Raw genomic sequence first — 12,507 nt, 5'->3', positions numbered from 1 at the left:
TTCTCAAGAGTGTGATGGGGCGAGGTCTCAGCCAGAAGACTCAGAAGTTGGGGTGCTGAAAGGATGAGAGATACACTGCACAGGTGCCGACTTTGCGTGCATGGTGAGCTGTCTCCTTCCCACATGGGACCACCCCCGCTCCGTGGGGCTCCAGCATGTGTCTCAGTGTATCCACCCACTTTGCTGAGAGCCAGTGATAGAAGAGGGGTTAAGCTGGGCAGGAGTGACCCTTTCTTTGTAGGACCTAGCCTTGGGAGTTGCTTGGTCTGTCTTCTGGAACATTCTATCTCTTAGCAACGTTCCTGAAGCCCACGTTCAAGGGGAGTGGGGAGAATCATCAGGCTCCTTTGTTCTCTTGGTTTTGTCCAGTAGATGAAGCCCCAGCTCTCCCACACAGTAGGAGCCCCTTCCACTGACACCCCCACCCCCGACCCAGCCCAAAACCCTGTCTCTTGAGAGCTTAAAAGGAAACTAAGGCTAAAGGTAGAACAGCCCTTGCTTAGCCTGAGTGAGGCTGTGGATTCTGTGTCCAGCACCCACTGTACTTCCAGAGCTGATTTGGTGTTGCCTGGAAAACCTCCCAACCCAGCAGTCTTCTGAGTTCTAGGGAAAGCGGGACAGCAGGTCACCCTGTGACCTCTCATTTATCTTGTGTGACTGAGCAGCCATGTTAGCCCTCGGGCATTTCCACTGGCCTGCTCTCAGGGGCCTGCTAGGACAGCTCAGCAGCAGCAGGTAAGATGCGACCCCAGCTGCTGCAGCCTCTAAATAGAGCACTCCCTGCACATGAGCTGCACCCGTTACAGAAAGCAAGCCCTGCTGGGCGGGGGTGGTGCATGCCTTTCATCCCAGCCCAAGGGGATCTCTGAGTTCAAGCACAACCTGGTCTACAGAGTGAGTTCCAGGACAGGCTCCATAGCTACTGGGAAACCCTGTCTCAAAATAAAACAAACAAAATAAGGCAAGCCCTTCTTGCTTCTCTTTCCCAGAGGCTGCCTCTGCTTCTCCCCCCCCACACCCCCAAACCTTTCACGTGAGCTCTGTTGCATGTTGTGACGTTGTGGTGCTCCCTGGCTCCAACCCTCCAAGGTCGCTTTCCACTATTAAACGTTAAACTATTAGACGTCTCTTGGCTTTGTTTGTGCCTCAGTTTCCTTCTCTACAAATGGGAATAATCTTGAGACTGAGTTGGGCTCATCTGCATACAGCCCCTTGTGCACAGTAAGTACCCGATAGGCGGCAGGCTTTATCCAGAGGACCAGGCAAAATGTGGGAAAGAGGAGCTTTGGTTGTTTCGGTGGGTAAGATAGGCCATGGCTTGAATCTCCTGAAACATTTGCCTCTGTTTACCCTCTTCTGACCCCCAGCGAGCCCCTCACTTGCTTCTCAGCCTATGAAAACTTGCCTCATGGGGGGCAACGTGACGCTCACCTGCCAAGTGACAGGCGCCAACCCACCTGCCAAGATCCAGTGGCTGAGGAACCTCACACAGCCAGAGGTGGCCATCCAGCCCAGCGGTCACTATCACATTACCCAGCATGGCCAGGGCTCCTCCCTCACCATCTACAACTGCTCCCAGGACCTGGATGAGGGCTTCTACTTCTGCCGGGCCGAGAACCTCGTGGGGGTGAGGGCGGTAGACATCTGGCTGAGTGTGAAAGGTAGGTGCCGAGGGTGGCCCTGAAAACGTAAGGTCCTCAGAGCACCTGGCCCCATTGAGGGGGGGAGGCCATGGCCAACTGAAGACGCCATCTCCACTTGCCTATGGCTTGACAAGATGGCTGAGAAAATTAGTGTCCAATCCCTGAAGCACTGACGTATGCCTAGGACACAGAACCAGAACAGTTTACTCCTGTCTCTCACCGAAGATTGTGCGAGAACATGCTTATCTAACTTTGCATGCATATGTGCACACACATCCATGTGTGTAGTGAATTGTACCAGGAAAGTGAATTCATAGTCCTCTTCTATCCTCTACTTTATAAAGTACGTGGAACTCCCTGTGGGGGCGGGGCAAGTTCTAGAAGTCATTATTAACAACTTTTATATATGAAGACACCAAAGCCCAGGGTCCCATCTCCACCCTGTAAACTGGGTATGGTGGCAGGAAGTGGAGGTTCAAGGTCATCTCAGCAACTAGAGAGTTTGAGGCAGCCTGGGCTACAGGACCCTGTTTAAAAACAAGGAGAGCGGAGGGGAGGCGGGAGCAAGGAAGAGATGTTCCTTTGTGCCAGAGCTGCTGTTTAAATTTTTTTCTTGGAGGGGGGTGTGGTGGTTTTTTTTTGTTTTGTTTTGTTTTGTTTTTTCAAGACAGGGTTTCTCTCTGTAGCCTTGACTGTCCTGAAACTCGCTCTGTCGACCAGGCTGGCCTCCAACTCAGAGAACCGCCTGCCTCTGCCTCCTGAGTGGAGCTGGGATTAAAGACGTGCGCCACCACCACCCAGCTTTTTAAATAGTTATTTCAGTAACAAGTTTTTGCCCAAAGGATTCCAGAGCCCTTGGTAAGAAGAGATATAAAATACACAAATCAAACACTTCCTGATGATAAATCATAAAGCAGTTTTTGGGAAAACTTTTTTGGGATATACATACTCTTTCACCATTCATTAAACATGAGAGCAAACTGACCCGCTAATGAGATGGATACACATGTCTCATTGTACCCAGGGAATTAGTTTGTGGGCTGGTAAGATGGCTCAGGGAGGAACTGCCAGGTCTGAGTTTGTGCTCCGGGACCCACGTGGTAAAGGAGAGATCCGACTCTTCCGCGTTATCCTCTGCCTTTCATGCACATGCTGTGACATGCCTGCGCAAGCACATGTGAGCACACAAACAAAAGACAAGTGTACCAAGAGAATGAATTTGCGATGGATGTTTAGACTGCAAGCCACAGAACGTCTTCAGTGTTGTTCAGAGTTGATTGATATTTTGATTTTATATCGTCATTGCTAGAGTGCTTGGAATTACAGGTGCCTGCCACCATACCTGACTTGCTTCTATAATTTCTTCCAAACTTTCACATTCTCCTGACACATTTGAGTTTTGTAGATGCTGTGTGTTTGGGTCGAGTTTCTTTCCTCGCTTTGGCCCCTTCCACTTTGCCTGGGTTTGACCCAGTTCCTACTGTCCCAGCTTCCTTTGTTCACACGCACCACAGTATAACGCTGTTCTCCTGTTTGTTCTTCATATGAGGCAGGGTCTCGTGTAGCCCTGGCTAGCCTAGCACTTCCTAGGCTTGAACTTGTGATCCTCCTGTCTTGGGTCTGTCCCACCACACCCAGATACCACATTTCTCTCTAAGTGTAGCCAGTGCCTAAATTCTCTGTCCTGGCCAGGCGGTGGCGGCACACACCTCTAATCCCAGCACTCAGGAGGCAGAGGCAGGTGGTTCTTGGTGAGTCTGAGGCTAGCCTGGTCTACAGAGTGAGTTCTAGGTTAACCAGGCTACACAGAGAAACCCTGTCTCGCCACGGCTCTAACTCCCACCCTCGCTTGCTGTGGCCTTGGCGACATTCCCGACGTCTGCCCCACACAGCGCCCTTAACTTTGCAGTTTTCTTTCACGCTGCTGCTTCTTGATTTCCGAAAGTCTCTCCGCTTAAGGCTGGTTTTGGAGCGGTCACAAGGACATGAAACCAAGACAGGCCAAGAAGCAGATTGGGGCAGAAGAGGGGAGGTTTTGCATGACCAAATGAACGAGCTCAAGGTGTGATCTCTTCACAGAACCTCTGAATGTCGGGGGCATCGTGGCGACGGTGGTGAGCTTCCTCCTGCTGGGACTGGCCGTTGTCGCAGGGCTTATGCTGTATTACAGTCCTGTGTTCTGCTGGAAAGGTAAGAGCCCCTTGAGTCCCCCTGCTTCTCTTTCAGACTTCAGAAAAAACTGTGGGTGGGCTGGAAAGATGGCTCAGCAGTTAGGAGCACTGTCTGCTCTTCAGAGGACCAGCACCCACATGGCAGCGCACAGTTGTCTGATACTTGAGTTTCAGGGGATCCGGTGCCCTCTTTTGGTCTCCTTGGATACCAGGCATGTATGTGGTGCACAGACATATACACAGGCAAACACTCATGCTCATAAAAATAAGTGATAATTTAAAAAGGTGTGTGTAGGAAGAAAACTCTGTGCCCAGCTTCCACCTATTGCCCTAGCCTCTAATGCTTCACTGGAGCAATAATGAGGCCCTGAGTGTCATCCCCAAGCATTCGGAATGTTTCTTCATTGTTCATCTTTTGTCAGTGTTAATTTTTTTTTTAAATCTTTAATTATATATTTATTATTTTCTCTCTCTGTGTATCTATTGCATGCACAGGAATGTGTGGGTGGGGGCTGGAGAGATGGCTCAGAGGTTAAGAGCATTGCCTGCTCTTCCAAAGGTCCTGAGTTCAATTCCCAGCAACCATATGGGTGGGGGCTGGAGAGATGGCTCAGAGGTTAAGAGCATTGCCTGCTCTTCCAAAGGTCCTGAGTTCAATTCCCAGCAACCACACGGTGGCTCACAACCATCTGTAATGGGGTCTGGTGCCCTCTTCTGGCCTGCAGGCATACAGACAGAATATTGTATACATAATAAATAAAGGAAGGAAGGAAGGAAGGAAGGAAGGAAGGAAGGAAGGAAGGAAGGAAGGAAGGAAGGAAGGTGTGGGTGTAAGCACCCATGTGTGTCTATGTAGAAGTCAGAGCTAAACCTGGGGTGACTTCTGTAGGGTAAAAGGGCCAGCCAAAGAAGCCTACCTTGGCTCTGAAACCAGAGCCAGCCAAAGATTTTCTTTAGTCCGGAACCCAGAACCAAAGAAATACACCATGACCCTGAAACCAGTGCCAAAGAAACACACTTTGGCCCTAGAATCAGAGCCAGTGAAAGAAATATTCCCTGGTCCCAAAACTAGAGCCAAAAAGCTAAAAACGCAGATTGGCCCTGAAACCAAGCTTCCCTGATGCGACCAGTTCCCACCCTGCAAATGTTCTCCCTGGAAAAATTCTGCCCCTAAGAAGCCCTGTATAAGCCCTGTGCTTGTTCGGTTTGCTGCTGCCCTTCTTCCACCCTGGCAGAGGCAACCACTCTCCTGAATTCTTCCCTCCCAAGAAATCTCTTCAATGAAGTTTGGGTGAAGACCTCCTTTGGTGGGAGCAGAGACAGCTGAGGGGGCAGTAACACTTTCACCGGGGAAACTTTCCCCTAGAGTGGAGTTGTTACACTTCCAGGCCCCAAGCTGAACTGTAACAATTTCAACAGAGCTGTTACATTGGGGAAACCTTTCCCTAGAACAGAGGTGTAAGCTGTTGCTTACTGTGACCTGTGCTATTCCCTGGCTCCCGACTGCCAGAGGGCTCTCCCATCCTAGCTGTAACACTCAGTATTTCCTGGCCCCCGGCTGCCATTCGAGCTGTAGCACTTAGTATTCCTTGGCTCCCGACTGCCGGGATCCCTTTCCATCAGAGCCGCAAGGCTTACAACTTCCTCTAGCACTCTGCCTTACTGGCTTGGGACAGGGTCTCCATGTACTGGATGCTCTCTTCCCTATGGCTAGGCTGGCTGACCAGCAAACTCCTAGGCTCCACCTTTCTCTCCCCACCCAATGTTGGGGTTCTGGGTACATACAACCATGCATATGAATTTGACCTCAGGTCCTCATGCTATTGAGTCATCTCCTCAGCCATTGCTAGTTTGATTGACAACTCTGATGAGACTTAAATAATGCACATGATGCTTAATTTTGTTTCTTTTCTCTCTTCAGCAGGGAGCACTTTCAGGTGAGTGTTCTTAGGGCTCTAATCCAAAGCCTACTGCCATCATTTCTTAGCACTGCTGCTTTCATAAGAACAATAATAGTTCCTCTGATAGGACCAGCCACGTCCCTGACCTTGGGCTTCCCTAGGCATTGTGGGAAACTCCCCATCCTGGTGACATCCTGAGGTGGATGTGTACATGTGTCTGTTTTATTGATGAGAAGGTGGAGAGACCCAGTGGAGTGATCAGGATCTGCTGGTGAATCCAGGAAGCAGATGGTAGGGTCTGACCTCTGACCTGGGTCTGATGGATTCCAGAGTCCTGTGCTCCATTACAGTGGGAACCTATGGGTTGGGCATGATGAAACATGTAGACCGTGTGTACCCATGAGCCAGGTTACCCAGGCATTTGCTTTATTTCATTTTCTAAAAAGAGCAAAAGCAAGACCAAGTCTTAAGCGTATGGAATGTGTTAGAAGACAAGTTTCAACATGCCCAGAAGTCCCCACCCTCACACGAAAATTCAGTGAGGGAAAAGTAAACAAACAGAATTTGCATATTTTACTTCCCAGGTTGATGCTGGGCAGTGGAAACAATTCTTCATTATGATATGTAGAAAGTAGCTCCTTTTTTTTCGTATTCCTCACAATGGAGTCTTATTGTTCTAGAACCATCTTTCATGGGAAACCACTCCCATTGCCACTCTGTTGTTGAGGGCCAGTGTCCCAGCAAATTTATCATTCCAGGCTTTTCCACAGGAGATATCAGTTGCTGTTCCCAGTTTCTGTATGGAATATTCCTGATCCTCTGAGCCTTTGTGCCCTGTGTCCATCTCACAGAGGGTGTGAGGAGGGTGAATTGTGGGAGCAGTGGTGGTTGTCGTGGGTGGGTAAAGCATACCTTCCCTCTGCAAGAAACGTGTAGGTGGGTGAGGCAGGCTGCGGCATGGTGAGCCAAGTGCAGTTCCACACCAGGATGCTGGGCATAGAACTCAGATGCAGGTAGAGGGTAGAAGACCCAACCAGATGATCAGGAGAGATCTTCAAGAGTGAGACAGAAATAAGGGCATTTTAGGACAGAACCAGCTTTGTTTTTATTTTCCTTTTTCTTTAGAGAAGGTTCCTAGGTATCCTGGGCTGGCTTCAAATTCACTATGGTGACCAAAGATGATTTTGAACTTTGGATCCTCATGTGCCCACCTTCCAAGTGCTGGAACTGTGGGCATACCCCACAATGCATACATACTAGGCAAGCACTCCAGCCACTGAGCTACACTCCCAGCTCAGAATGCAGCATTGCTATACCCCCCGTGTTGAGAAACAGTGCTGAATGCCCGGGACAGCATATAAACAAATACCTTACAAAAGACATGGCCACAGTCTTTCACCATCTGTGGCTACATCTCTTCCTGAAGTTACAACCTCACTCTCATGACCAAGCCATGCTGACTGCGTGAAGAACTTTTATAGTCTTAAAGGAACTGCAAGGAGTCTGGTGGTGTCTGGGGCTTGAGTTGGGATAGATGACATCCTGATTATTTTTTTCTCCTTTGGAAATTAGGGGGCAGAACATGGGTGACGTCATGGTTTTGGTGGATTCCGAAGGGGAAGACGAGGAGGAAGAGGAGGAGGGCAGGGAAGATATTGAGGAGGAAGAACAGGAGACAAATGAGAGAGAGGAGTTGCCGAAAGAGACATCCAAGCATGGACACATCCACAGAGTGACTGCACTGGTCAATGGGAACTTAGACCACATGGGGAACGGACTTCAGGAGCTGCATGGTAAGCTCGCCTGCCTTCTAGATGCTCAGATCCGTGACATCAGCTTCCCAGGAGGTGTCTCTGAGGAGTAGGGGCGATTTCTTAAAGCCTGAGGAAGTGAGCTAGCTCAAGTTTAGTCTAGAACCTGGAACTCCAGGCTAGGTTGAGTATTCCATCCCCAAAACAAAATATGTCACAGCCTGATGTGTCGACGTAGTTGATCTTCGTCTCATGCATGAGATTATTTTAAATGTTGTATGAAATGGGGCTGGCAAGATGGCTAAATGGGTAAGCATTCTTGCTGCCAGGTCTTGGCAACCTGAGTTCAGCCTCTGGTACAAAGAGTGGATTCACCCCCAAAAGTTGTCCTCTGACTTCCACCCACCCCCACTAAATAAACGATAAAATTTTTTGCAATTACCCACAAATGACCTATTTAAGGAAACTATAAAATAAACTTAGAGTTCATGTTTAGACTTGGGCCCCCACCCCATGGATTCTCATTTTGTACATGCAAATTACCCACAATCTGAAGTCCACATCACTTCTGGTCCCAAGCATTTAGTGTAAGATTATCAACACGTATTAACTACCAGCACAGAGAAGAAACATCCAACAAAGTACGTGGGGGAAGACACAGTATGGGGATTGTTGAATAGGAAAGAAAGCCCTGTATTATCTGTGAGTGGGCAGCTAGCTAAGACCAGCAGGCTAAATGCATAAAAATCGGGGTGGGGGAGGAGTTAAAATGGAAGTAAAATTTTTCTAGTGCTGAGAGAAAGACCAGGGAGAACTGTGCTCAAGTTCTGATGTTGGTTGGTACATTTAAAAGTCCTGAGACCAGCAGGCGGTGGTGACACACACCTTTAGTCCCAGTACTCGGGAGTCAGAGGCAGGAGGATCTCTGTGAGTTTAAAGAGACCTTGAAAAAAAAAAAACAGAAATCTCAAGACCTTGAAAGAAGACAAGAGCTGGGAGGGGTAGTTTGATTGGGGGCCGCTGTATGGACGTTTAGGTTCTGAATTCAGAGAACAGGTGATTTCCAGGTGTGGTTGAAGCCAGCACTTGGGAAATAGAGGCAGGAGAATCAAAAGTTGAGTTATCCTTGGCAACATAGTGAGTTTGGGACCAGTCTGGGCTACATGAGACCCTGTCTCCAACAAAACAAACTAGAACAAAGGAGATTGTTATGTACCCTACCTTACTGCCCTACCTCCTCCATAAAATCCAGTTCTGTGGCTCACAAGTCACCAAGATGACAGGAGACAGATGGTAAGAACCCCCTTGATGTTGAGATCATTTGGTTCCATCTCTTTTACCCCTAAATAGATGACGGTGATGCCGAGCTAAGTGACAGTGTTCACGAGGAAGACAAGCCCGTTTGATGAAGATATCCAGTCAATGGGTCTGGCAAGTTCATTCCATTTTGACTGCCCTCTCCCTGCCACCTGGGAGCTTGCACTGTGACCGCTGGGCTTTCCCAGCACAGGTGGTCATCTCTCCTCCCATCTTCTCCCACTGACTTCATTCGATGTGAGTTACCTCGGCCCGCTGTGTGGAATGCACTGGGAAGAGCAGTTCGTGAAAGGCAAAGCTACAGTGGTGTCTAAGGTGCCACTTTGCTGTGACACCTGGCTCTACCCATGTTAATTTACTGGGACAGACACTGATTTTGGGGGGGCACTCACTTGGTATCTGTGCATCATGCCACTATTCAAAGTGTGCAACCAGCTTGCCCAACAAAAGGGGAACACGGTGGTGGGGTTTTTTTTTTTTTTTAAAGTCACTCTTGAGGTGAGGAACCAGGCCCTTTCCAGAGAGAGAGGAGGCAGCTGAATTAGACATAGGGGTCACACAATGAGGCTTCTTCCTTGTTGTTTCCCCATCTAGAACAACCATGAAACAGTACCACTTTTGAAGCTCCTGAGGAGGTAGTAGTATAGGGTGTAAAGGTGTTTGGAGGATGCTCAGTAGAGTTGCTGTTGGGGCCAGCTCTGTCCACCCCAGCTATTCTTTTTGTTCTAGAGAGGGACACACACTGTTCCTTCTAGCCTTCTGTGTCACAGAAGTGGGGACATGTGTTCTCTTCCTACTTACTAGAATGGTGCGCTGATTGAGGACAGTAAATTTCAAAAGAAAATAGTGATGAGTTTAGCTCGGGACAGCTAAGTTCTGGGGATTTTTTTTTTTTTAAAAAAAATTCATCTAAATATTCTGAAGTCAGGGATCTTCTAAAGGTGCAATAGGTATGTGCTAGCCATGAGAAATCTGACTTGGAATTTGCACTCTGTACGTGTGCACATCCTGCCAGATAGGACAAGGTCTAGGGCTTTAAGGACTTTTAACTTGGGGGCCTAAGAGTCCTGAGGAGCTGGTTAGCAGAAACACCTACAAGATGCAGCAGGGGCTGGCAGTTCTGAAGAAGCCACTGCCTGTGTGGCCAGTCCTGAGCTCTGGGAAGTTCAGCTGGCTGTGAGTTTGAGTCCTTGGGAATGGCAGTGAAGTGCAGTTCTCTTGCTTCGTGTTACCTCATGCACTGGGTCACTCCAGTCTGTCATTTCACAATGGGATACTCAGGTTGCCTTCAGTCCTGGGAGCTGGCCTCTCCTTTGTGGTCTGATGATAGAACTCCTGAGTTTCTGTGACTCAGAGGCAACTTTAAAAGAGGAGACGCGGGGCTGGAGAGATGGCTCAGGGGTTAAGAGTACTGACTGCTCCTCCAGAGGACCCAGGTTCAATTCCCAGCACCCACATGGCAGCTCACAACTGTCTGAAGATCCAGTTGCAGGAGATCTGACACCTTCACACCAATGCCACAAAAATAAAGTTAAATAAACCATAAATAAATATTTAAAAAAATAAATAAAAGAGGAGACGCTAGCTAGAGGGGAAGTTGTAGCTGGGAACATGGTGAATGTTTTGTGAGATCCCCGGGTGCTTCCCACAGCTTCCTCTTCTGCACACACCTGGCAGTAGGAAATATCTGAGGGTTTTCCACCAGCAGATGGGAGCTCCAAGGGCTTGGTGCCAAATGTTGTTATGAAGCCCTGACCAGTTATCATTGTCACTTTTATTATCAGCCTGTGTGTACATTTATAAAATGGAAAATCAGTTAAGAGCCCAGGCACTAAATAAAGGGCTTCATGTTTGAAGGATGTGTGAAAAATTGGAGCCCTCACCCCCTTCTTCCTTAACACAATCCAGACCCAGATCTCAAGGCATATAGACAATGGGTTACAGACTTTGTATGGGGAAGTCCATTTTGTGCATTGACCTTAAAAACCAACCAAACAAACGTATCTGCAAGTATCAGTTAACTCAGGAGATCTATTTGAACCAGGAAGAACACCCCTTCAGGGTTGTTGAAATCACACTGATCGCCCTCAACCCTAGCAGACGTGCAGAGGGCTCTGCAGCCCTATGCTTCAGCATTAGCTTCACTCCTCACAGTTGTAGGAGCATGAAACCGTCATCCTTGGTGGGTACAACTTTGTACTCTAAGTGCCAATCAAATCTCTCAACACAGGACTTGCCAGCTGAAAAAAAAAACAAACTGCAGGTGGCTTTGTGTGTTGATCTTAACATTCGATAGGGGAAATCTGAAAAGAAATCAGTTTTAAGGTCATGAATTTTAAAGGATTTTGGAATAAAGTTATTTTTTTAACAGATACTTCAGTGATCTTGATTTACACCTGACAAGTAAAGGATTGGGGGTTAGTTGTGCCTGTAATCCCCGCACTTGGGAAGCTGAGGCAGGTTTGCTATGAGCTTGTGTCCAGTTCGGGCTACAGAAAGAGACTTTGTCTCAAAAAAAAAAAAAGAAAAGAAAAAAAGAAAAAGTCAACCAGGGCTCAACTCATAAAGGCATTTACTTGTAAGCCTGACAGACCTATATTCAGTCTCAGAGCCACAGGTAGGAGAACACCTGGTCCCAGAAGTTGTCCTCTGATGTCCCCATGCACCATGGCTTCCCTCACCTAGCTGCATACAAACACAAAATAAAGGAAAACCAAGTAAGAACAAAAATGACCTGGCAAAGAGCCAGGAAAGGTTGTTTCATTTTGGTCGTTCTTCCCACTTTACTTTCCATGACTTGTACACAGTGAATGCTAAGTACGGGAAAGGGTGTGGCTCGCTGACAGAATGTTTACATGGGGGAGGTGTCCTGGGTTCAGTCTCCAGCACCTCAAAATAAAAACAACAAAAACATTAAAAAATGAGAACCTAAAGACACCAAGAAACAGACATTTGAATGGAGAGGGGGCTGGAGAGATGGCTTAGTTTACTGAGAACCGGCTGCTCTTTGAGAGGCTCTGGGTTCAATTCCCCGTACCCACATCACAGCTCACAACGTGTGTCGATCAGTTCCAGGGAATCCAATGTCCTCTTCTGGTCTCCTTGGACACCAGGCACGCACGTGCAGACCCAGGCAGGAAAAACACCACACAAACACGTAATAAAATAAGCAACTGGGAACAGTACCTTTGGCCTCCACAAGGACGTGTGTTCTCATGCACAAGAATGAGAAGGAAATGGTAGAGCTGGAGGAAACAAGACAGGTTAAAGAGAATTGGAAGAGTAGTGGAAAATGAGTCTGGAGAGTAGAACTGGGATCTAAGGAGATGGGAAGGACATCAGGGACAAAGGAAAAAAAAAACAGGATGAGAGGGACAGGCAGTAAAAAAACAAGATGGATGGATGTGTGGGTGGTGGTGGTTGTGGTCCTCAAACAGACAACTGGTAAACGGCGGGTTATTCCAGGAGACCGAGGAGAAATGGGTCATAGATGACAGTCGTGTGCCCGGACTAAAAGGTAAGTGAAAGAGAAGCTTACAATGGAAGAAGGCAGAAGCAAGGTTTCGGACTCACAAAGCATGGAAGAGCAACTTCTAAACCCACAATTTTTCCTTCCCCGGCTCCACATTAAAAGAACCATGTGGTGACTCAAATGGAAAGGAAATCGGGAGATTGAAATTTGAGAAAAGTCCAGGCTGAGAACAGGAAAAGGGACTTGAGCGAC

The 12,507-nt window shown here is 47.9% G+C and overlaps 1 protein-coding gene across 2 annotated transcripts in view; it reads left to right on the top strand.

Moving 5' to 3' along the window:
- Vsig10 (V-set and immunoglobulin domain containing 10) overlaps nucleotides 1-11,155 on the top strand; it is a 31,053-nt gene extending 19,898 nt beyond the window's left edge. For both annotated transcript variants that reach the window (XM_085681344.2, XM_048422804.3), the window contains exons 5-9: nucleotides 1,368-1,661; nucleotides 3,723-3,833; nucleotides 5,736-5,751; nucleotides 7,288-7,508; nucleotides 8,817-11,155. In XM_085681344.2, the coding sequence (XP_085537470.2) occupies nucleotides 1,368-1,661; nucleotides 3,723-3,833; nucleotides 5,736-5,751; nucleotides 7,288-7,508; nucleotides 8,817-8,872 (698 nt within the window). In that variant the 3' untranslated portion in view covers nucleotides 8,873-11,155. The remainder of the gene's footprint in view (nucleotides 1-1,367; nucleotides 1,662-3,722; nucleotides 3,834-5,735; nucleotides 5,752-7,287; nucleotides 7,509-8,816) is intronic.
- The last annotated feature ends 1,352 nt before the right edge of the window (nucleotides 11,156-12,507 follow it).

This window comes from Myodes glareolus, chromosome 2 (assembly GCF_982192425.1).
Source record: "Myodes glareolus chromosome 2, mMyoGla1.1, whole genome shotgun sequence".
Taxonomy (NCBI): Eukaryota; Metazoa; Chordata; class Mammalia; order Rodentia; family Cricetidae; genus Myodes; species Myodes glareolus.
This window is presented reverse-complemented; position numbering and strand designations above follow the sequence as displayed.